General features: G+C 39.7%; 1 protein-coding gene across 1 annotated transcript in view; it reads left to right on the top strand.

Annotated features, from left to right (window-relative positions):
- LOC121420662 overlaps nucleotides 1-25,503 on the top strand; it is a 187,285-nt gene that overhangs the window by 53,548 nt on the left and 108,234 nt on the right. Inside the window, exons 38-57 of the mRNA XM_041615325.1 lie at nucleotides 499-677; nucleotides 1,397-1,552; nucleotides 2,578-2,691; nucleotides 3,121-3,720; nucleotides 4,245-4,409; nucleotides 5,169-5,441; nucleotides 5,937-6,176; nucleotides 7,114-7,275; nucleotides 8,470-8,637; nucleotides 15,442-15,675; nucleotides 17,492-17,650; nucleotides 18,360-18,656; nucleotides 19,528-19,674; nucleotides 20,341-20,442; nucleotides 21,128-21,304; nucleotides 21,658-21,909; nucleotides 22,509-22,811; nucleotides 22,973-23,156; nucleotides 24,437-24,588; nucleotides 25,206-25,334. Coding sequence (XP_041471259.1) covers nucleotides 499-677; nucleotides 1,397-1,552; nucleotides 2,578-2,691; nucleotides 3,121-3,720; nucleotides 4,245-4,409; nucleotides 5,169-5,441; nucleotides 5,937-6,176; nucleotides 7,114-7,275; nucleotides 8,470-8,637; nucleotides 15,442-15,675; nucleotides 17,492-17,650; nucleotides 18,360-18,656; nucleotides 19,528-19,674; nucleotides 20,341-20,442; nucleotides 21,128-21,304; nucleotides 21,658-21,909; nucleotides 22,509-22,811; nucleotides 22,973-23,156; nucleotides 24,437-24,588; nucleotides 25,206-25,334 — 4,193 coding nt within the window. The remainder of the gene's footprint in view (nucleotides 1-498; nucleotides 678-1,396; nucleotides 1,553-2,577; nucleotides 2,692-3,120; nucleotides 3,721-4,244; nucleotides 4,410-5,168; nucleotides 5,442-5,936; nucleotides 6,177-7,113; nucleotides 7,276-8,469; nucleotides 8,638-15,441; nucleotides 15,676-17,491; nucleotides 17,651-18,359; nucleotides 18,657-19,527; nucleotides 19,675-20,340; nucleotides 20,443-21,127; nucleotides 21,305-21,657; nucleotides 21,910-22,508; nucleotides 22,812-22,972; nucleotides 23,157-24,436; nucleotides 24,589-25,205; nucleotides 25,335-25,503) is intronic.

The following is a 25,503-nucleotide window of genomic DNA, read 5'->3' on the forward strand; positions in this document are numbered from 1 at the left end:
AAAGAGTTGCAATAGATCTGATCAATTGCAACTATGGAAAGCCAGCAAAGTCAACATATAAAATGCATGTTTATTTACAAAAAATTCTAGGTATGAATATATATCTATAAATTCATTGATTTCTTGACAATTTAGTTTGTTCTCCTTAGTTTACAGAGGATATTTTGCAAATTTTCTGTATAAAAATTATGACGTTGCTGGCCGTCCATGGTTGCGTTTGATCTCATCAATCGTCATTGTAGCTTGTCCAGTACTGTGTGCGCCTCACCGGAGACTGACTGGAATACTCCCAGGGAGTGGAGGATGTGCATACATTTTGTGCAGGAATGACTGATTGAATCCGATGACCGGGTTAATAATATATCTCTAAAGCGCTTAGACACGTTGTTCTGAGGTATTAAGAGCTATAGAAAAGCGGATTATTATTATTATCGTAACTCTTTGTAAGACGGGGCCCAAACATGTTTATCTCAAATTATCCTTCTGCTCCTCTTCCAGGTATTTCTGCCGTCAGTATGCTGAGATAAGTACGCCCAACCAGACGACCGATGCCAACGTTTGTCCGGCTGGTTTCTACTGTCCCGAGGGAACGACTGAGCCAGAGGCATGCCCACCGGGAACCTACTCTGATGTCCTCCAGAAGGAGAGCGAGGATCAGTGTCTAAACTGTACCAAAGGTTAGCCTTTTTTGTTTGTTACCTCTTGTGGTGTGACCAGGGAAAAAAAAGTTATATTGTGTTAGGGGCTTTGAACCCCCAACATGCTTGAAAAGAAGGTGACACTACTTTTGCTGTGGGCTTTATTTCGTTTAAAGATACAGGCCCGTATTCTGAAGTCGGGTTTTAATTTTAACTCAGGTTTAAAGTTGTGGTTTAACTATGGAGAGCCAATGGGGGCACAAATCCCTCACAGGACACATCCAATTCATTAACTCACGTGGCACCCAAATTGTCTGGGAATGATAACTGAAGTATTTGAAGTTGAGGTTGAAGTTTGTCATTCCATTAGTGTGTAGAATTTGCAGTGGAGCAACTGTTGCCTGAGCAGACGTCATAGAATCAAAGAGAGTCCTGGAAAATTAACTTAGATCCCTGGAATATCCCTATTCACCCAATGTTAAAGCTTCTCTAATATTGCAGATTTAACACAGAGGGTAGTGAAAAGTAGTGCCCCCCCCCTCCCAATTTTCCTTTTTTTTGCGTGTTTGTAACCTATCGCTAATTACAGGGGATGAAGGGAGAAGGGGGTGTTAGGGTTGAGATTCCACTCTTGCCATGAGTATCAAATTTATAGTAAACACATGTTTACTAATTGTGAAATCTACATGTATCTCTGAAGCAGGTTTCCTTTTTGTGGGACGCACTTTTTTACGGTTTTTTTTTGTACTGTCTAATAGGTTGGTTCTGCAATGACTATGGTCTCACTGAGCCATACGGTGAATGCTATGAGAGTTACTACTGTCCTTCGGGATCCTCTAGACCTGATCAAGTCGAGTGCCCTGCAGGATATTACTGTATGAATGGAACGTTTGATCCGACTCCTTGCCCTGCAGGTAAAGAATATTTATTTCGTGAGGGATTCTATTTGTTTGCGGTAGAATAATTGCCATTATCAACATCGATATTATCATTCACCACCATCATTTTCATCATCACCACCATCACCACAATACTCCTCCTCCTCTTCATTATCACTATCACCATCATCACCATTACCATCATCATCATCATCTCCATCACCATTGCCATCATCACCATCATCATCATCATTGCCATTACCATCATCTTCTTCATCATCATCATCGTCATCATCATCATTGCCATCACTAAAATTTCATTAAGATCATCACTACCATCGTTGTCATCACCATCATTAATATCATCATCACCATCACCAAAATACTCCTCTTCCTCCTCATTATCACCATCATCATTATCTCTATGACCAAGATCCTCCTTCTCCTTCTTACCACCATCATCACCACCATCATCATTACCATCACTAAAATTTCATTAAGATCATCACTACCATTATCTTTTCTGTAATTACCATCAACACCATCATTGGGGTGGTTACCGATTCACCACCATCACATTCATATCATCATCATCATTACTATCATCACTATCACCATCATCATTGCCATCACTAAAATTTCATTATGATCATCACTACCATTATCATCTTTACTGTAATTACCATCAACACCATCATTGGGGTGGTAACCGATTCACCACCATCACATTCATATCATCATCATCATTACTATCATCACTATCATCATCATCATTGCCATCACTAAAATTTCATTATGATCATCACTACCATTATCATCTTTACTGTAATTACCATCAACACCATCATTGGGGTGGTAACCGATTCACCACCATCACATTCATATCATCTTCATCATCATCACTATCACCACCATCATTGCCATTATCATTATCAACACCATTTACATGGATTTTTCCAAAATAATGATCATAAGTATTATTTATTGAATTAGCAAGAGCAAAATTTTCTTAAAGAGTTTAGTATGACCATACATGTACCATATGGTGTTTTGTGTTTCAGGTCGTTATTCCAATGACACCATGAAGGCCTCTGCTACAGACTGCTACCCGTGTACTGGAGGGACGTACTGCGAGACAGATGGTCTAACAGAACCTACAGGTCCCTGTGGCGAAGGTCGGTATCTAAGATCATATCAAAAGAATCAATTTGTATATGCATCAGCTTATAATTTGCCGATCTCAGACTTTGTTAAAACATTGGAAATACCTGGGGATTTCTTGGGGGGAGAGCAAACTTGATGTACAAGCAAAAAATTCCTTGAAACAAAATGGGACAAAAATGGCCATTGTTGATAGGTCGCCTTTATATTCTTTAATGCATGTTCTTTGCAAATGGAAGACAATTTAGGTGCCTGCTCTAGACAGGTTTCTAATATAGACAGGTGGCCCGAAGACATGTTCAACTGAAAGTGGATCTGTGTGTGTGTGTCTGTTTTTGTCACATTCATTGACCATCTGGCTGTTAATGCAGATACAGATGAGAGAGAGACAAGCAAACAGACAAATGAATGAAATTGACCGATTGTGTCTTCAATCCCTCCAGGATATTACTGTCCACCCGGTACTGTCCATCGAGAGCCCAACGACACCTTCTGTCCGATCGGTCACTACTGTCCGGAGGGAGTGTCCTACCCGATACCTTGTGCCAACAATACCTACGTGAACTACACCCATGCTGCCTCCTGCAACCCATGTCCTGCAGGATTCCACTGCCAATCTGCAGGGGTGCAGGAGATATGTCCTGCAGGATACTTCTGCCCCGAAGGAACAGGCTACGACATCATGGCGTGTCCCAGAGGAACCTACAGCAACCAGGAAGGACTCTACGAGGTCGGCCAATGTCTTCCCTGCACTGCGGGATACTACTGTGAGCAAGAACATCTCGATTGGCCTACAGCTGAGTGTGACCCTGGGCACTTCTGCGTCTATGGCGTTGACCGCGCCCAGCCGGACGGGAACAACGACACGTGTCCTGCATCGAACAACGCATCGTGTGCATACTATGATGCACATCAGACGGGTTATGGAGGTGTGTGCCCTGTAGGGCACTACTGCCCTCAAGGTACTACCTTGCCAATACCTTGTCCGAATGGGACGTATGCTGCCAGCGAGGGGCTCGCAGAGTGTGTAACTTGTGAAGAAGGTATGTAGTCCTATCCATTCAAATTTAAGTTTATAGTCAGACTTCCTAGTAGTCCCATGTATTTGATTCTAGGTTTGTAGTCAAACTTTTTATTATTCCCTTGCATTTGATTTTGAGGAGGTAAGAATTTACCCTATCTCCTTATTGATAATCACTGGATACTTAAAGGCAACTGGGTGCCACTTGTGAAGAACGAGTGAAGTCCCATCTATATATATAGTTCCCTGGATGCAATGCTGAGTGAGAGAAAAAAAAAACCATAACCACTGATTAATTTTAATTATAACTAGGTACAGTTACAGCAGTGTCAACTGATAACAGGTTTTGGAAGGTACTCATTATTTTGTACATCCCACAAGCCAAATTGCTGTTATGAAGCGTGTTATTACATATTAATCAAAAGCAAATTCTATCTCTTTCCAAAATTGTTACTTATACTTAGTGAAATAATTCGATAATTCCATGTTACCAGCAGCAAATACTGCAATTTCCAAAACAACCATATCGTATCTCATTCTTACAAGGCTACTACTGTCCGGAGGGATCGTCCAGTTATGAGATCAACCCTTGTCCATCGGGTCACTACTGCCCAGCGGGTACCTACTACGGAGAGCAGTACCAATGCATGGCTGGGACTTTCAACAATCAGACGATGAGCAAGAATTCATCTGCTTGTATACCCTGTACAGGTAAGGAATTAGTCTGAGTCTTGCTCTGTCTTTCAATCTGAGGGACGTGGGTTTGAATCCCAGCCATGGAATCTCTTCCTTCAGCAATAAATTTACCCACATCGTACTCCACTCAACTCAGGTGAGGCGAATGGGTACCCAGCAGGTTTAATTCCTTAAATGCACTAAGTCTGGAAGGCAGCTCGAGCTAAAGCTCGGGTGATAATGATTATAACAGTGTGCTTCGGAGTAGATTATTTCTAGATGGATGGCAAAAAAATGCTTAGTATTATTATAATTATGTAGTCACCTCCCAAATCTCTTTATGTAGACCATTTATGTTATGGTATATTTCCAGGTCAGTCATTTTTTTCTATTCTATTTATCATGCCTCTTCAAAAACTGATCATTCCGAAACACAGACACACAAAAATGACACTGTTATAGGGGGGATGCAGTGTGTCAAAGTGACTTCTGAAGGTCACATTAACTGCACACAGATAAGCATATATGGGATTACCCCAAATTGATGGCAGAACAGTTTCAGCTTTTATTTTATATATTTTTAGTTAGCATATACCGGAAAACCTATTTTTTGTGGTGGGAAATTATTTTGCGGGATATCCTTCCTGAATATAAAAAAAATTGTAGTTTGCATTGGATAAGCGATAAAATAAGATTTATTAATTCTATCAAGCTTCTCTCTGGGTATGAGAACAGCTGGAAAATGATAAATTCCATCTTATCTTTAATTTCCTCCTCTCTTGTTGACCATTTCAGCCGGCTATTACTGCCCAAGCCCCGCCATGAACTGGCCAATGGGCGAATGCGAGGGTGGGTACTACTGCCCCGGGGGTGACGATGACCCCACCCCGTCCACCTACTGCACCATGGGATACTACTGTCCCCAGGGGTCGGCCCTACCCCTTCCCTGCCCTGGTGGGGAGTACTGTGCTGAGGACATGATGAGTAATACGTCGGGTCTCTGTGATGCTGGATACTACTGCTTCTCCAAAGCGATTTCGGCGACACCCAATGATGGAAATGCCACAGGTAAAGGGGAAAATATACTTGTGGTAGACGACCATATTTAATCCCGCAAACGTATATTTTTTTTGCAAATTTAAACCCCCCCCTCTCTCCAAAATGTGCTGACTGTCCCAAATTTCATGCACTTCCTAACATTTTGTTTTTACAAATAACGTTGATGAAAATTTAAAACTGCTTCAGTACAACATTGTCTGGATAAAATTGTGTCCGAGCAACCATTTTCCCCAAAATTAATTGTGTACAGTGAAATGAGAAGAATATGATAAATATGATGAGTTATTTTTTATGTATTATTTGGTACTGTATATTTGTCCTAAGTAGGGAAGTGTTTAAATGGAACCTAATATTCTGTAGAAGTTTTAGCTTAAATTCTTTTAAGTATGCGGTTTAACATAAGTTTTATGATGAGATTACCACCTAATGTCATTACGAGTCGAGACTCCTTCAAAAGCAAGAATCATTCTAGTTCTTCCATCATCCATCTTCTCCCAACTCCAGGCGACGAGTGCCCTATGGGTGCTTACTGCCCAATGGGCAGCGACTCGCCGATCCTCTGTGGCTCCGGCACATTCCTGAACAGCACCCGCAACGACATGGAGTCAGACTGCCTCGACTGTATCCCCGGATCATACTGTGCCGGCAGTGGTAACGTGGTACCGACAGACGAGTGCTGGCCAGGGTACTACTGCCCGGCTGGACAGAGCGAGGCTACGCCGGCTGAGTACAACTGCACGCTAGGTGGGTTTGATAATAATGATAGTATTCCACTTTTATATATTGCATGAGAACTTCATCTCCAAGCTCTTTACAGGTATATCTTCACCCCGGCGATCGGATCTGGGCATGTCCGCACACAATATATGCATTTTTCCCACTCCCTGGGGAGTATTCCAACATGAGTTTCAAGACTCAATTGTAAGGCTTGATGGAAAAAAAAACACCAACCCCCATTAAAACATGGAATATTCACTTAATCTGTGAGGTAGTCCTTTGCATCTGACAGGGTACCCATTTAGCAGAATTTGTAGCAATTGGTTGGGTGGTAATTCTGATGTGGTAGCGTGAAATTACAATTTTGTATATGCAAATGTCAATGTGGTAGGGCATATTATCAAATGGTCCAATTGCATTTCAAGCCACAGTCATCGATAGCGACAGTGGTTAATCCACGTAGAGGCTCATCTGGCTCGTGCCCCCCCGCCCCTCCCCTGAGAGACCCAAAAATATTGTTTAAGAGGAATATGCCATGCATACGCAAGTGAGGACCTTTTTTTTGCTTGTCAAATTTTTCCTGTACAAAATGCCCGCTCTTTAGGAAAATCCTGGATCTGACCCTGGATAGCGATGTTGTCTTGACAGCCACACAACATCTGCTTTTGCGACAATTGCTCTGGGCTTTATTTCATTTAAGATGTAGGCTTATGGTTAGGGTTGCAATAGGGTTTTATGTTAGGTTTGGGAAAGGGTATAGTGTTAAATTCAGGGTTAAAGTTGGTCATTCCATTAGTGTGTTGAATATACAGCAGAGGAATTGTCGCCCAAGCAAATTTCATGGAACGGTATTGACAGGGAAAGAGCGACATTACCCATAATTTTCCCTTTCAAAAGAGGTTTCTCAGCTGTTTCAATCCTCGTTACAAACAATTTTCAACCTAGAATATGTTCTTCCTGACAGGCCATTACTGCCCACGAGGGAGCCCTTCACCTATCCGTTGTATTTCCGGCGAATACCAGGACGAGGCCGGCCAGTCATCCTGCAAGGATTGCCCCACAGGGTTCTTCTGTGATAGCACCATGGAACCAGTGGTTCTCTTCAACGATTCTTACTGTCCACAAGGTAAGGCATATGTGACCGGCCACCCCAAGACAACCATAAGTCTCCCGAAATGAATTTTGAGAATCTTATTGGCTCAAATTCACAAAGGTGGTTTTGAAAACCCACGGTTGGGTCCATGGTTTATGCAGATTTCCTGTGTAAATTACACTTAATTTAGCGCGTATCGGGCGCGTGTATAAAACATTCCAGTGCTGATGTGCGCATATGTCGCAGTGCGCCAAATTGACGCCTGTTACCATGGTTAGATACGCTATTTTATTCATGAGTCCACCGTTTTTAGTCATGAGTCCACTCTTCAAACAGAGGACTCATGAATAAAATAGCATATCTAACCATGGTAACATGCGTCAATTTGGCGCACTGCGACATATGCGCGCATCAGCATTGGACATGTCTTATACACGCGCCCGATACGCACTAAATTAAGCGTAATTTATACAGGACATCTGCATAAACCATGGACTCAACCGTGGGTTTTCAAAACCACCTTTGTGAAGTCAGGCCATTGAGCTTGATGAAGCACGTCCTAAGCTTTAAAATGATGTATAACCTGTTGAAAGTGACAAAAAATGACCCACACAAGTACTTCTTTGAATGTAGAAGATATTCAGCGAGAGCTTAAAAAAAATAATCAGGAATGGAGGTTTGAGGTTGTTGGTTCATTCAAGCATGAGATGTTGGCCAGTGCAATCTTTAAAAAACTTCCAAGCCCTCTGGGAAAAGATATATGAAAAAAAACACACTGATATCTCCTCTGTTATCTAACTTTACTGTACAACTTTGGATTTTTTGAAGAAAAAAATGTTTCTCTTTGAAATAGGCTATGTTTGCTATGGTTACCACGCAGTCAAGCTTAGCTTGTAGTGGCGACCCCTGCAAGCTTCTAGAAATCGATATGTAATAATAGAAAATGCAATTTTATTCAATGTTCTGCTTGTCAGTTATACATATATTGTTATTGTATTTTCTGCTAGCTTAGCTTGTAGTGGCAACCCCTGCAAGCTTCTGAAAATCGAAATGTATTAATAGAAAATACAATTTTATTCAATGTTCTGCTTGTCAGTTCTAGGTATATTATTATTGTATTTTAGTTGTTAATGTGTTTATGGAAAAGAGTTGCAGAAACCAATAAATGAAATGCCATGAAATGTTTTCACTTATGATAATAATAATCCCTCCTCCTTTGTGTGTTAGGTTACTACTGCCCTCTGAATACAGAGTATGCCACGCAGTATGCCTGCCCTCAAGGAACCTTCAACAACCTGACCCACAGGATAGAGATAGATGATTGCCAACAGTGCTCTGGAGGATTCTACTGCGATCAGGAAGGTCTTGAAGAACCGGTTGCACCTTGTACTGCAGGTACGGTGTTGGGTTGGTTAGGAATGGCAATGGCACCGTGCACCTCTGCTGTCTGATTGGCTGGAAGTCGGATTGAGCTTGCGATCCAGTCATAAGGATTCGACATGTCAAATCCTTACGATTTTCCTTGCGACTTGTCTCTGACCAGACAGCGACTCTCAAGCTGACAAGAGCTGTGATGTCACTTCTCCCATCACTCAGTCGCAAGCCAGTCGGCGACCAGTCTGGTCTTAAGGTGTCTGGTGGCCTTTACAAGTAGTAGCAAAAGTTGGGCTCAGTAGAAATATGCCAAAGATATGACACTAATAGTAATTCAAATTGGCTTGTTATGCAACATCCTGTTGTTTGCATAAGTAAAAGAAATCAAGTCTATCACTAATATTGAAATAATAATAATGAATAACTCATTTTCTCCCCAGGATAGCCATTTCAGCTGTAAGCTATTCTTCCAGCTGACCCCTGTCTCGCATAATACATGTATGTAATTGTTAGCCTTCTCCACTCTAACACAGCGAGTGGCTGGCAAGAAGGTAGAAGGTTCCATGCGTGTAAGTCTTTGCTTTGACTCGGCCAGAGAAATGAACCCACCGTCTCCCGTCCCAGGCAGGCACTCTAACTGCCGGGCAACTATTTCAGATAACTTCTTAATAATTTCACTTTCTTTAACCACCAGGATACTACTGCAAACTTTTTTTTTTTTTTCAATCTTTTTTCCCTCCACAGGGATTTTATTGGCAATGAAAAATCAATATATACAGAGTACAATGAATAATACAATCACTGATATAAACAATGAACTGACAAAATAAATTTACATGTGTAAGTCAAACAATAAAGAGATTTTTCAATCGAAACCATCTTTTGTCAAATCTGTGTTGGTTGAAATTAAGTTGGGCAATGTATTTTTCATTTTGGTAATAATTGATTATTGAGGATTTGATGATACTGAAAAGAGGAATTGTTTTGTTTATTTTACAATCATACACAGTCTTTCTTACTATAATAAAAATACAATTGAGTGCACAATTGTTTTTTCCAATAAATCCGAATATTTTATTTTCATCTGAAAAGTATAGAGTCTCATTGGTTTTGGTCCTAATCCAGTCCTCTAACTCTTTCCAAATGTGATTAACATGCCTGCACTCCGAGTATAGATGCAAAACCGTTTCAATTTCTTTTCGACAGAAAGTGCATTTGTTTACTGAAACTAATTTCAATTTGAAAAGCAAATCATTTGTAAATAATATACGTTGCACAACCTTATATTGAAACCAACGCAATGTTACATCAATGGTACACTGAAAACCCAATGAGCAATAAGATTCCCACCTTTTATCGTTCAGATCAAATATGCACTTCCATTTAAGAAAGCTTTTATTTTCTGTTTTTCGTCGTTTCAATAAAATGGAATAAATATGCGAGCATCCTTTTTTAAGTTTAGTAATAAATGCTAGCACATCTGGAATTAATGGTTGGGGGATTCTATTGAATGTAGATCTTTTGTAGGTTTCCTTGATAGCAACACATAGTGAATGATAAAAAAGAAAATTTGATTTGACATCATAAAGATCCTGAAAATCTTTGAAAGATAAAAAATGCCCTCCTTCATCCAAAATATCATTAATGAAACGAATACCCCTTTCATTCCATTTCTTCATATATATTGGAAAATTTCCTATTCTGATTTTATTATTCCATAGAGGATGTGAAGATACATTGACATGACTATTATAATAGATAGTTAAAAAATTACTATAAGCAAAAAACATTTCACTCCAGAAAGTGTTATAGGTCTGTTTTGATAATTCTCGAAAGTAGTGACTACCCATATACGTCATATACAAAAGAACATCTTGTTGTCTTGGCAAGGATGACATAAGAAAGCATAGAATGAAATTATCAATTGATCCATTTAAAATTCTCCTTATCCAAGAAATCTTTAATGATTGACAGTGTGAATATATGTCTATCATTTTAACCCCGCCACTTATGTATGTTTGGGACATTTGAATCCTACAAACTTTGTCCGGTTTTTCCTCCTATATGAATTGGTAAAATAATGAATTTAAATCTTTTAAAACTTCGTCACTTGGATTCGGAAGAGACATAATGAGGTAATTAAGCTTAGAAACCAACAGGGATTTAACCACAGTTACTCTTCCTAAAACAGTTAGATATCTTTTCAACCATGAAGTCATTTGACTCTTTATTTCTATAATTTTTTCGTTGTAATTATACTGTACCATGCTCTGCAAATCCGTACAAAAATCAACACCTAGATATCTAAAGAATTCATCAAATACCCATGTTAAATTACGATCAATAAGTATCTTATCTCTTGTGTTTTTGTTTAGCCCTATCCAAATTGCTCGTGTCTTATGAATATTTATTTTTAATCCAGATATCGCAGCGTATTCATCTAAAATATTTAATGCGATATTCAATTCCGAAGCAGTACCGTTTAACGTGAGTAAAGTATCCGCATACTGAATCAATTTCAAATTTTGTCCAGATATCCTTATTCCATTAATACACCTTGTATTTCTAAATAAGATTCCAAGAATCTCTGCACACAAGAGGAAAATATAGGGAGATAATGGGTCCCCCTGGCGACAACCTCTTTCGATTCTAAATCTCTGAGTGAGGTGACCATTTACCACAATACAAGATTGAATATTTTCATAGAAGACATTAAACCAATGTATAATCGATGGGCCAAAATTAAAGTATTTTAAAACTTTTATAATGAAGCTGTGAGAAATGGAATCGAAAGCCTTTTCGAAATCGATTAAAAGCAATAAACCTGGGATATCGTTCACATCTGTATATAAAAGCAAATCATAAAGCAGTCGAATATTTTCACCAATAAACCGGCCTTCCATGAAACCTTTTTGGTTCTCATGTATTAAAAGAGGAAGCACCTTTTTTAGTCTATTTGCGATACATGCCGAAGCTATTTTGTATGTAACATTCAATAAAGATATTGGTCTCCAATTTCGAAGATAAAGTCTTTCTTTTTTATTTTTGGGAATAAGAGATATCACACCAAGTTTCTGACTTTGTGACATGCTTCCTGACTTAAAGGCAAAATTTAAGTATCTAAGCAAGAAAAAATTTATATCTATCCAGAAATGTTTAAAAAACTCGACTGTATACCCATCTAGTCCGGGAGATTTACAATTCTTCATATTTGACAATGATTGATATATCTCCTCTATAGTAAGCTCACCTTCCAAAGATTGAGATAAACAGTCTGTTAACTTGGGTATATCAGCATAATCTAAAGAGGTGTTCAAATCAATATCAATTACCTCGTTCTTTCGATACAATTCTGAATAAAAACGTAAAATCTCGGATTGAAGATTTTCCTGAAGACAAATAGTTTTATTTTCGTTATCAATCAGTCTATTTATTTGTTTGTTCACTGCATTCTTTTTTTCTAAATTTAAGAAGTATTTTGAAGGTTTTTCACCGAATTCCATCCATTTAACTTTTGATCTCATCTTTAGACCCTCTATCTTTTCTTTTCTAATCAAATATAACTGAACTTTCTTGTTTTCCAACATCTCAATATATTTATTTGTATCATGTCCATTCAACATACCAATTTCTAAGGCTACAATTTCCTTTTCTAAATCATTTTCTAAATTATGCATTCTTTTCTTTTTATTCACAGAATATGAAATCGTCTCACCCCTTATTAAAGTCAATAAGGTGTCAAAAAATAATTGGTCATTAATCATAAATTTACAATTCTCGTAATTATCATGCGGGAAGTTTATATCACCGTCAGGTTTTACAATATAAGTTTCAACTGTTTCTGCAATTAGCTGTCTTATTCTATATGTATAATCATCGTCTTTCAATAAGGAGTTATTAAATTTCCAATTACCGGGACCGATTTTGTCACGATTCAAACATAATGATAGGTTTACCCATTAATGATCTGATCTGTAACCAGGTACTACCTCTGTATTGTCAATCACTGACATTAATTATTTTGATACTAAAAAGAAATCTAATCTGGCAGCCTTGTAAGGTGTAGGCTGACGCCATGTAAATACTCTATCACTGCCATGCAATTCCCTCCATGGGTCAATCAATTCTAAGTTAATCTTCATCTCGTCAACCCTTTGTTTCGCTTTGGGATTATTTAGTCGAATATAATTGTGTGCATCCTTTTCAAAATCCTGAACTAAATTCCAATCACCACATATGATCGTAAACGGGTTGTTGAAATCCAATATTAATTTCTCAATGTGTGCATAAAAGTCAACCCTATCCGTGTTAGGACCATACAGTGAAATCAACGTAATACTGTAATCATATAACTTCATATCTATAGCAACAAAATTTCCATCATGACATTTTTCAGTTCTTATTACCTTCACTGGTACTTCATCACGAAATATAATCACTACACCTCTTGCGTTTGATGTTTTGTTACTAAAAAAACAATTGTTTCCCCAAAATCTTTTTATATCATCTTCTTTATCAGTGTTAAAATGTGTATCTTGTAAACAGCATATATGATAATTTTTTGATTTAATTAATTCAAAGACATCTCTTCTCTTCACTGAATTACATGTACCTAAACCTCGGCAGTTCATTGAGACAATCTTTATACTACCCTTCATGAAACTGTTTATTATAAAAACCAACAAATCCTGTGGAGTTTATACTTTCTTTAAAAACAGAACACATTATTACTACAATAATAAACAAGCTACAAATACAAAAATTGTTTCCACTTCTCCTGAACAATAACAAAATACATATATGATTCAAGATAAGATAAGATGGCCTGTTCAGTCGTGGTTCTAGCCTAGACTTATAGGCTTGAGACAAATAACCAAAAAATACAAATGAGACAAAACACATAGTGATCCTGGTGTAATTACACACAGTGCTCACTATTAAAAACATTCAGATAGAGGACTGATCTTTACTCCCCAAAAAAAGAGAGCAGGAGGATTTTTACTTTCTCATTTTAAAAAGATATGTTTTAGCCATACTAATATCATAAGTATTGAAATAAAACATTAACCGTCTTCTTGGTCATGATAATTAGAAAAAAAAACAGTTTGATATTCTGTTAATGTGTCGATAATACTCATAATCTGCCTTTATATTTATCTCACTCCATTTGGTTTCCTCGATTATTTTTTTTGACACGTTTTATCTTTTAGAATGATTCTATTGTAAGTCTGTCACGCGGAGTGTTTTCAACGGTCCCGGTCCATCTTTGGCACCTTCCTTGTACTTAATTACTCTGGGAATGGAGTTAGGTATGAACGCAAACTTTCCTTCTTCTCTTAACTTCTTCACTCTTATCATCAACTTTCTGTGCTCCTCGCGTGTCTCCGGATGTACATCATCGCTAATTCCTATTTTCTTATCTTTTATGCGGACATCCTTCAGCGCTGCACTCCTTTTCAGAATCTTTTCTCGATCGTTGAATCTCAGTAGCTTCACGTGAATGGGACGGGGGCGTGCCGTTGCCACGGTTGCATCTCTTTGTCTACTTCCACCCGGCGTTCTATGTGCTCTTTCGACCTCTACGTTGGAAACATTCATATGCGTATCGAAGAATTCCTTGACGAAATGCGAGCAGTCATGCGCGTCACCTTCGACTCCCTCCGGAATTCCATGGAGTACGACGTTATTCCTCTTACTCCGATTCACGAGATCAACAACATTCCGCTTCAACTCATTTGCATATTTCACATCCGCTTTCATATCCTTCATTTCTTCAACTTGCCGTTTCAAATCCATAACTTCTGTTTCAATGAACTCAAAACCCTGCTCTAAATCTATGATCCTTGTATCCAATGCTTCTACTTTCCTTTCAATGTTGACAACTTTCTCAGAAATAATATCAACTTTCTTGTACAAATTTTCCAGACCAGATACTTTGTTCAAAATTTCTCGTAAGAGTTGGTCAGTAGAGTTTGGATTCGAATCACGTACCTCTGCCATGTCCGTGTTGGGATCAGAGCTGGGTGTGGCGCCTCTCTCACGAACTGTCGTCTTAAAAATCCTGTTTTCTCCTCTTTGTTCGTCCTCTGGAGAAGGAGATCTCAGCCGTTTAAGAGAAAACATCGTAATTACTAGCAAATCACTACCTTGTTGACCGAGGATGTGTATTTCAGGCTAAAAAACGGATTTTTTTCTCCTGCTCTCCTTTCTGTGTCTCTTTAGCTTGACATCAAGGGCGCCCTCCTGTCATCAAGGGCGCCCTCCCTTACGATTCTCCTTGCGACTTGTCTCTGACCAGACAGCGACTCTCAAGCTGACAAGAGCTGTGATGTCACTTCTCCCATCACTCAGTCGCAAGCCAGTCGGCAACCAGTCTGGTCTTAAGGTGTCTGGTGGCCTTTACAAGTAGTAGCAAAAGTTGGGCTCAGTAGAAATATGCCAAAGATATGACACTAATAGTAATTCAAATTGGCTTGTTATGCAACATCCTGTTGTTTGCATAAGTAAAAGAAATCAAGTCTATCACTAATATTGAAATAATAATAATGAATAACTCATTTTTTCCCCAGGATAGCCATTTCAGCTGTAAGCTATTCTTCCAGCTGACCCCTGTCTCGCATAATACATGTATGTAATTGTTAGCCTTCTCCACTCTAACACTGCGAGTGGCTGGCAAGAAGGTAGAAGGTTCCATGCGTGTAAGTCTTTGCTTTGACTCGGCCAGAGAAATGAACCCACCATCTCTCGTTCATTAGGCAGGCACTCTAACTGCCGGGCAACTATTTCAGATAACTTCTTAATAATTTCACTTTCTTTAACCACCAGGATACTACTGTAAACTTGGATCCAACTCCTCCACACCTACTTTCGATGATGACAACAACGAATGTCCAGTCGGACATTACTGCGTCGAAGGGTCAGCCCAACCCCAGGCATGTCCTCCGGGCACCTACAATCCATCGGTCAGACGTGAGGCGGTCAGCGAGTGCCTGAACTGCACCGGTGGACGCTACTGTCCAGACTATGGCATGAATGCGACTGGACCCTTATGTGGTGCTGGTGAGTCAGAGTTAGAAGATGGGGGGAGGGGCGGGGTCCCGTCTGGAAGTCAGGAAAAGTAGCAGATTCTTGTATCAGTATTTATGTAGACTGCCTTATGGAACAGTAGTCTCTTGCTTTAAATCGTCGGCAGTCATTCAAACCGTTGTATCAGTCAAGTTTGGTCAAAAAATTGATTTTGAGACTTTTGCATTAAATGAAAATACAAGTCCTACTCTATTCATAACTAAATTTCTAGGCAGCAGTTTATGTTATTTTCTAAGATATGAGAGGAATTTCACTTCGATGCCATACAAATTTTTGATAAAATTTGCAAACCCCATTGGAAACGTGTGCTGTAACAGAGCGATACGTCGTTTTGACTGACCACGATTTCAATGTGCGCAGTCAGCCAAACCATCGTATCGGCACTGGGAACTGCATCGAATTTGCATGTGAAAAGCGATTTTCTCTGAAATAGGTTTGCACCGTGGTATGTGTTGTACGACAGTTCGGATTACCGCCAACGGAATACACAAATAATGAAATAGTTACCGTAAGTAACGGTGTATTAACCGCACCTTTTTCTCGGCGGGGTAGAAGCAAAAGTCGGGGGTGCGGTTTATACACGGTGACGGGTCTGAGCCAGCCCGCCGTAACCCCTCCCGTACATGTACGATGTCTGCCAGTTCACAACACATCGAGTGGCCGGGCGTAGCCGCCCAGGCAATGTCGTTTAGAGGGGTATGAGCCGCGGGTAATGGGAAGCGATTATTGCAATATTGATTAAATGTTGTCCATAACAAACGCACCCACCTTCATGACACTAATTTCGACTTTATTCTCGATTCAAAGTAGTGTAGTTCCCTGGCTAATTTAAAAGAGACGCCAAGCATACTCGGTAATATTTTGTCACCGCTGAGCGAGAGTTGAGTGAGCTTAGAGATTGCGTTGTAATGTGGTTATAGTGCGACTTAAGCTGGCGCTATTCAAAGTCCCGTTTCGCGCCAGCTTGTTTTTTTTCCTTCCTGTTTGCTTTTCATAAGATACCATGTAAACCACGCACGAGAGAGACGGCACGAAGCAACAAATGCCAATTTCTTTGTTTCTTGAACCTTCCTATAATCCCGTATCCAAAATTCATGCTAAGACATCAAATTTCTGAAAGTGATTGTGAGATTGTGATGCAAGAAATGTGAATGTTTCTTCCTCCTACGCTGGGAAAGACACAGATCATAATTTGATAAAATGTACTGGCATGACTTGTACTGTATCGTACATGTAGTTTGCAATGTAATGGCAGTGCTGTGTGTGTACACTGTGACTGTGAGGTGAGCGAGTGTGTAAGTTGCCAATATTGTCGGGACCGTTCTTTCTTTCTAACATTTGTAGATGAATTGATCAAGAACAGCATATTTCTGCATACCGGTAATCTCTTTGGATACTTTGAAATCTTAAAAACTTAGATTTTGTTTCTTCGTACCTCAAATATGCATGTAAATGTGAGATTTTTTTTTTTTTTTTTTTTTTAGTCCAAAGTTGGGGGTGCCGTTAATACACGGTAGCGGTTAATACACCGTTACTTACGGTATCTGAAAGGCATTAGGAAATCCTTCCAAGTAATTAAGAGATGAAATGGAAAACAGACCATTGATGAGAATTGAACTAACTTGGTATAAGACCAAGTGTAGTGCGGCCTAAGCGGACATCACACCGAATCAATAGTAGACCAAATAGATATACATATACACCATCCAAATAAGTTCAGTCCATGTGTTATTATACTACCCGAGTAATAGACCATCTGAATGTAAACCCATTTCGTCACCTTGTTTAGGTTTTTACTGTGAATCTGGAGCTGACGTTGCAACCTTCGTGCAGTGTCCGGCTGGAAGCTACTGCCCCGAGGGATCTACTCTGCCCAGTCTATGTGATCCAGGCTCTTGGTCGGATCAACCGGGTCTTACCGCTCAGGAAGAATGCTTCAACTGCACAGGTAAAGCAGAGTTTCCATTCTTTAAGCCTGTTTGTGTAGACTATAAGTGTTGAGATTACAACATGTCAAAAATACATGGATATTCAGTTTTCTCCTAACTGTAACAATTATTATTAAAATGTAAACATTTACCTGCAACATTAAAAATAGGATCACTATCCGTGTCTTAATCACTATCATTATCATCCTCATCATTACCCCCCATCAATTTCATCCTGTTTTTTCCTCCAACTCTCCTTCCTCTGCCACCTTATAAACATCATCACCAACATCTTTGCCATAATTGTCTTTCTAACCCCTAGCTTCACCACAAATGTCCTCATATTGATTTTATTATTTTATTTTGTAGTCACCATCATTCTTCTTCACTGTCATCATTTTCATCGTCATTCTCATCATCATCGTCATCACAACCATGTTTGTCATTTAATCAACAGTACCTTCATGGTCATAATCATTCATCATCAATTTCTATTTTTATTACTACCAAACTGATTGAGTAAATACTCTATTCTCCCCTAGACCTTATGTGCTGCACTCAACCCAGGTGAGGTGAATGGGTACCTGGCAGGATTCATTCCTTGAATGCACTGAGCGCTGAAAGGCAGCTCGAGCTAAAGCCGGGATAATAATAATAACAATGCGCCTTGGAATAGATTATTTCTATGTAGATGGCGCTATATAAACGCCTATTATCATCCCCCAACAGCTGGTTTCTTCTGCCCAGCGAGCGGCCAGACCGCCGCCACCGACGAATGCTGGGGAGGATGGTACTGCCCTGTCGGTCAGAGCCAGCCCAACCCTCCAGACTACCTCTGCCCGATCGGAGTCCACTGCCCCAACGGCAGCGAGATCTACCTCTCGTGCCCCAGCGGATTCTACGCTAACTATTCTGGAGCTTCGGAGTGCCATGAGTGTCCCGAGAAGTACTACTGCACTCCCGTCGGTCCCGCTAACGCCTCGATGAATGCACAGCCGTGCCCTGCGGGATACTACTGCCCTGCCGGTGAGAACTATTTCTTTTTTTTATGAGAAGCATCTGTTTTGCTATTCTAATCAAACTCCTGTGACTTATAGCCAAGGGCCCATAGTTGTAGTGAAAAAAATCGTTGCATGAGGAGACCTTTAAAAATCAAGGTTAATTGTCACTACATGTATATCACCATAGATCTACATGTGCATCTGGTACATGTACATTTACGTAGAATGTTTTGACTATATTTTTGTAAAAGCATTAAATTTGAGCTAAAACATGATCACACTGAAGATCACCTATGTATATACATGTACCTGTAAGCACATGTGCTACAGTGTTTTATCATTGCTTGGCAAAAGACCTGACGTCAGACTTGAACGTCATGCTAGTTTTGCTAATTTCTCAGCAGTTTACATAAATTCCCCAGCATCCCTATTTTCTTTTTTGTATTTATATATACAAACACTTTGAAGGTTATATTGAAATTGTTACTACAATTGGCATTTATCTTTGACTGTATTTTTTTGGCAAGGCGTTTATCTACATTTGCAACGCTCCACCCAGGAGTAGTAAATGCCTACCCGGTAGGAAGGAATTCCTTGAATGCACGAGCGTCTGACCAGGGGAGCGTTTCATGAAAGGACTTGTCAGACGTTTTATCCGACAAGTCCTGTTTTATCCGACAATTACTATAGTAACAGTGCTTCTCAACCAATCAGAATCCAGGAAAGTTGTCAGATCTGACAACTTGTCGAACGAAAATATTGATGAAACGCCCCCCAGGATAGCCATGCTAAAGTGGGGTAATACTAGTATACAGCGCTTGGAAACATTGTATTAAGCACTATATAAATGTCGCATATTGTTATTATTATTTTGTGATATGATTGATATTTCTTAGGCACTGGTCTTGACTGGCAACCATGTCCAGCTGGTACCTATAGCCCTGATGAAGGGTTGGCCGGTCAAGGAGAATGTCTGCCTTGTGATGGCGGTCAGTATTGTATGGGGTCTCATCTCACAGAAACATCAGGGAACTGCTCTGCAGGTAAGCAAAAGTATTTCCTATAGGTTAAGTTTCTGTTGGTATCAGTGAGTATGGCCTGTATTCTGAACTTGGGTTTGATTTAAACTCTAAGTCTGAATTTGTTGTTCAACTAGGGATATCGATTCGTGACAAATCTTTCATACAACAAGTTTGACTTATCAGCTCATCCGTTGCTCAGATCGTTCATAACTGTCCTAGGGACGAAACTTAATAAATTTTCATCGCCGTTATAGCCTAATGAATGAGTACATTTTCCCACAATTTTAGCGCAGGGTTAGACCATTGGCTAAGTTAAACCGGACTTTAGATTATGGGCCTCTCTGTTAGTTTGCAGATGCAAACCCCCAGTTATTCTTTGTCTTTTTTTCCAAAAAGTACTGGCTACTTTCTGGTGTATTTTTCTAGTATTTTACTGGTAAAATGTGATCTGAATTTGCTTTCTAACTGAACTTAAGGGGGAAATTACTACTAATTCAACACAGAAAGGTCGATCTTAGTCTAGACTTGTCATAAGACCCAACAATTGCTTTAAATGTCAATCACTGTCTGTGTTTCAGTATACTAAATGCATTTTGTTTTTGCACAGCATTTTATCAGTTTATGTACATTGGAATTTTAATGGTAAATCATAAATTTTTGGACCTTTTTCCTCCTTCCTTCCCTCAGGTTACTACTGTACGTCTGGTGTCGATAGGCCAGACCCTGGGACCGACAACGAGACCTTGGTCAACTCGACATGTGCTTGCCCGGAACAGACATACTTCACCGGTAATGACTCACTCCTCTCCTCTCTTCCCCCAAGATTGATTTTAAAAAAAAAGCTAGTGTTCAAATCTATGTCAGGAAGCAAACCTATCCCAGGTTGAGCACTGTGATTTCAATAAAATACATTATCAGCATTTATGTAGTGTTCGCTATTCAAATGTTTCAAATACCATAATGAAATAACTGTTTTCCACAGCCTGAAGCACTTTTGTCCTGGACAAAGTTTGTGAATCTTTCTCGTAAATCTCATCCCACGGCCTATCGCTTTTGTTATGAAGAGATTTGTTTGAATGGTTTTTAAGTGGATTATAAGCCTCATGACCACTGAATTCTCTCTGATTATGTTAAGGACAGCCTGGCTCTCGTGTGTAACCATTTATTGAGGCTGTGGAACAGGGTCTCTTATTAAGATTTTCTATATGGTCAGCCCCCCCCCCCATGTCCAAAACCGTTCCATAAGTTTATGGTGCAGAGCTGCATGATATTCAATAAGCCGTTGTCCATCAAAGTTATTTTTAGATAATTATTTGCCAGCTCTTGCATCCTCAAATCCAATGCAGTTCTTTCTCGAGTCACCCATGAGCTCCTTTTCATGAAGGAGATGGAATTATAGAAGAATTTGATATGATTATCCAAAGTAATATCCAAGTAAGGTTTTAAAATTGACTGACCTTCTTCTCTTGACCAGGTGAAGGAGGAATCTGTCCGATCGGTCATTACTGTCCTGAGGGGTCATCTCTGCCGATCCCATGCGAGGCCGGAACCTACAACAGTCTCACGCAACAGCCTGAGTGTATGGTGTGTCCTGAAGGCTACTACTGCATGGCCAATGCTACAGAGTTCTCTAGTACACCATGTCTGCCAGGTAAGTTGGTTAAGATCCTTCAGGAATTCATCATAATGTAGGATACCTTGAACCTACACCAGTCTAACGCGGTAGGCTGAGTGTATGGTGTGTCCCGAAGGCTACTACTGCATGGCCAAAGCTACAGAGCTATCTAGTACACCATGCGTGCCTGGTAAATTAGTTAAGATCCTTTAGAACTTCGTCATACGAATCATAGGATAAAAATTTTGAAATACTTTTCATCCATTGTTGCTTTATTTTCCCCATGTTATATCTGTCAAACAACATTCAATGTAAACTCTACTTGTAGTTCACCTCGTTTGCTCCTTGATCAAAGTCTGTTGAAATGATATAACTGTTTTTCCCTTCAGGTCAGTACTGTCCCAACGGAACGACCCATGCCTACGAGTTCCGTTGCCCACCAGGAACCTACCAACCCCAGTATAATGCCAAGTCAATGGACGAGTGCCTAGCCTGTCCCGGAGGTCGCTACTGCGCTGGGTACGGTAACAGTAACTACACAGGAGAGTGTGACGAGGGCTGGTACTGCACAGAGAGCGCCTACACTCCAAATGGGACTGACAACGGTGGAGAATGTCAACCAGGGTTCTATTGCCCAATGGGTAGGTTTCCTCTAGTTCTGATTTATCTCGTAATCATGCCGCTGGTGTCAATAGGTACATGTACATGTACCTAATGCACATAAATTTTCTTTCTTCTAACTTCTCTCATTTTTCTCTCATCCTGACTACTCTCTTCTGTTTACTTGACCCTTCTCACATTTAGTTGTATCATTAGTATCATTTCTTTGATCTACCTTACCAGGAGGCCTTTCAAGGTGTGCCTCATGAGTGATTTCATGCTGAACACTATGCAGTGATCTTTACTGTCACAGTTTTCTTTCTATCAGTCTGAATAAAGGTACATTGTGATTTATTTACTGCATACATGTACTGTTTACAAGTATTAGGGTACGCTACCAAATGATATATGTTTGTCCATTCATACAATGAGAACCACCTTTGGTAGGTGTGCAAGAACTAGTCAGGCCATTCTGTGCCCTTATTAGTCTTTGGACAGAGAATATTCACAACTTGTACAAGGTCGGTCACCCTGGTATTCCAGTCCTGTCTGAGTTCTCCAGCCACTGCAGCTCTGTTGGCCTTGCATGATTTGTCGGCTTATGTACATTGTAAAATCCTCTTGAATTCTTTGCTTTTAGGCTCTGATGCACCTGTCCCATGCACCCCTGGCTCCTACTGTGACATCGCTGGCCTTCCCGCCCCCACGGACATGTGTGCCCCAGGGTTCTACTGCACCCTGGCTGCGACGACGCCCACGCCCCTGGACGGATCGACCGGGGATGAATGCCCGGCTGGGTTCTACTGCGGGGAGGGGTCTTCCTATCCTCTGGCCTGTCCCCTGGGGACGTACAGCCCCTCCCTTAGGAATGAGAACGTCACGGACTGTCTGGATTGCACACATGGACAATACTGCGGAGATCATAATTTGACAGCGCCCTCAGGTGAGCAGGAAAAGAAAATGTACATGCACCACTGTAAATATATTGCTTGACAGGCATCTAGAACTACATGTAGATTTATAGGACTATAAATTCCAAGCATACCATTACCTATTTGTTGAGCAAAATCATAAATTACAGAAGCTTTTCTTTCTCTCACTCAGGTAATTGCAGCCGAGGATTCTACTGTACGCCCGGCCAGCAGGTAGCGGATGCAGTCCCTTGCCCTGTTGGCTTCTACTGTCCTGAGATGACCTTTGACCCCATCCTGTGTCCAGGCGGAACTTACCAAACTGAAGAAGGCCAGTGGACGTGTGATACGTGCCCAGAGGGGTACTATTGTGATAAGTAAGGAATGATTTAAGTGAAATTGAATGATTTTCATGTAGAGTTGCAAAGTTGGGAGGAGGAAGGGGGAAGTGAGAAAAGTGCCATTTGGATGAAAAGGGAGAACAAACCATGTTATTGCTAACTCTTTCAAATTCTTTCAAGTCAAATAGTCGCCAGTGACCAAGTCGTATGAAAGGACTTATATTTTGTTGTTTTATGGGTTCCATGTTGAATTGAAGGTATTCTATAGGACCGCTGGTAATTTGATGTCAACATTTCTCACTTAACAGTTTGGATTTTCTATTTTCTATATTCATACAAGTCATTCATGTAACAAGTAAGGTAATATTAGATAATGGTAGAACAATGTACGTCTCACATACTGACCTCAATCAATTTTATCATCGTCATCATTATTTTCCCTCTTGTTTTACATGTACCATCATGGTCATCATCATCATCATTACCATCATCACCATCGTCATCATGATCATCATCATCATCATCATCATCATCATCATCATCATCATCATCATCATCACTGTCATCATTATCTTCATCATCATCACCGTCATCATTATCATTATCATCATTATCATCATCATCATCATCATCATCATCACCATCATCATCATCATCATCATCATCACCATCATCATTATCATTATCATCATCATCACCGTCATCATTATCATCATCATCATCACCGTCATTATCATCATCATCACTGTCATCATTATCATCATCATCATCACCGTCATTATCATCATCATCATCATCATCACCATCATCATTATCATCATCATCATCATCACCATCATCATTATCATCATCACCATCATCATTATCATCATCATTATCATCATCATCACCGTCATCACCATCATCATTATCATCATCATCATCATCATCATCATCACCGTCATCACCATCATCATTATCATCATCATCATCACCGTCATCATCATCATCATCGCCATCATCATTATCATTATCATCATCACCTTCATCATTATCATCATCATCATCACCATCATCATTATCATCATCATCATCACCATCATCATTATCATCATTATCACTGTCATCACCATCATCATTATTATCATCATCACTGTCATCACCATCATCATCATCAGTATCATCATCATCACCATCACCAACATCATCCATTTCTGTCTCTGGCAATTGATTTGAATTGACTAGAATTGATTGAAGATTGCTATCATTCAATTGATTTACATTGAATATTCTCGGGAAAAACAGTAACCATCTAATTGGCATGTCTTTTTTCTTAGTTCAAACGGTGTTGTCACAGCAAACATCACTTGCCCAGCTGGCTATTACTGCCCAGCGGGTACTACCAGAGCCGATGAATTCCCTTGCCCTACCGGCACCTATGGCAATGAGACGGGATATGCACGGGAATCGCAGTGTACTGCTTGTACAGGTGAGGAAAGAAAGCTACGCCTCTTTTTTTTTTTCCTCTTCCTCTCATTTTTCTTCTCCCTCTTTTTCTACTTCTACTTGTTTTTCTTGTTTTTGTTGTTGTTCTTCTCCTTTCACTTCTCCTTCTCCTCCCATTACACTCATCTGCGATTCGTGGAGTGTTTGCCCTGACTCCTGGAATATTTCTAAAATTACATTCTGAACCATTATGCTATTAAAAAAAAATTGGTTTTACGGGTAATTTCTTAATACGTAGTAATATCTTGAAAATTAAATGTGTTTGTTTTCAGTGTTATCAAATGATGTAACTGTTACATACCCTGGTACCTTATTGTTATGAAGAAGATCTTAATGCTAAATAGATTCATTATTGCGGATTGAAATAATCGCTAGAGGGTATTCATTTGGCTCGCAATCACTTTTTGCGAGAATGATCACAAATTTCCTAGAAAGCCAGTGAACACTTTTTGCGAGAGTGATCTAGAATTTCCTTGTTAACCATAGTAGATTGCGAGACAAATGAATACCCTCTAGCGATTAAGATCTTAATGCCTTGTTTTTGTCATAGATGTATAACAGGATAAGATAAATAATCAATTCCAACATATTTTCATATAGGTGGGTATTACTGTGAAGAAGTAGGACTGACATCTCCCAGTGATCTATGCAACGCTGGATATTACTGCAGACAGTACGCTAACACATCTACACCGGATCTAGGATATGATGCCGACGTCTGCCCTGCAGGTGAATTGACCTCTTTATTATGATGAATCATACCAAATTACAAATGAATTACAATACATCATTTACAAATGATTGAAATGATATTCATATAAAAAGAAACAATGAACAAACAAACAAATTAGAAAGTCATCTAGTTATAGATGTTGTTGATTTATTGCAGAGGATTGAA

Source organism: Lytechinus variegatus, chromosome 8, assembly GCF_018143015.1.
Source record: "Lytechinus variegatus isolate NC3 chromosome 8, Lvar_3.0, whole genome shotgun sequence".
Taxonomy (NCBI): domain Eukaryota; kingdom Metazoa; phylum Echinodermata; class Echinoidea; order Temnopleuroida; family Toxopneustidae; genus Lytechinus; species Lytechinus variegatus.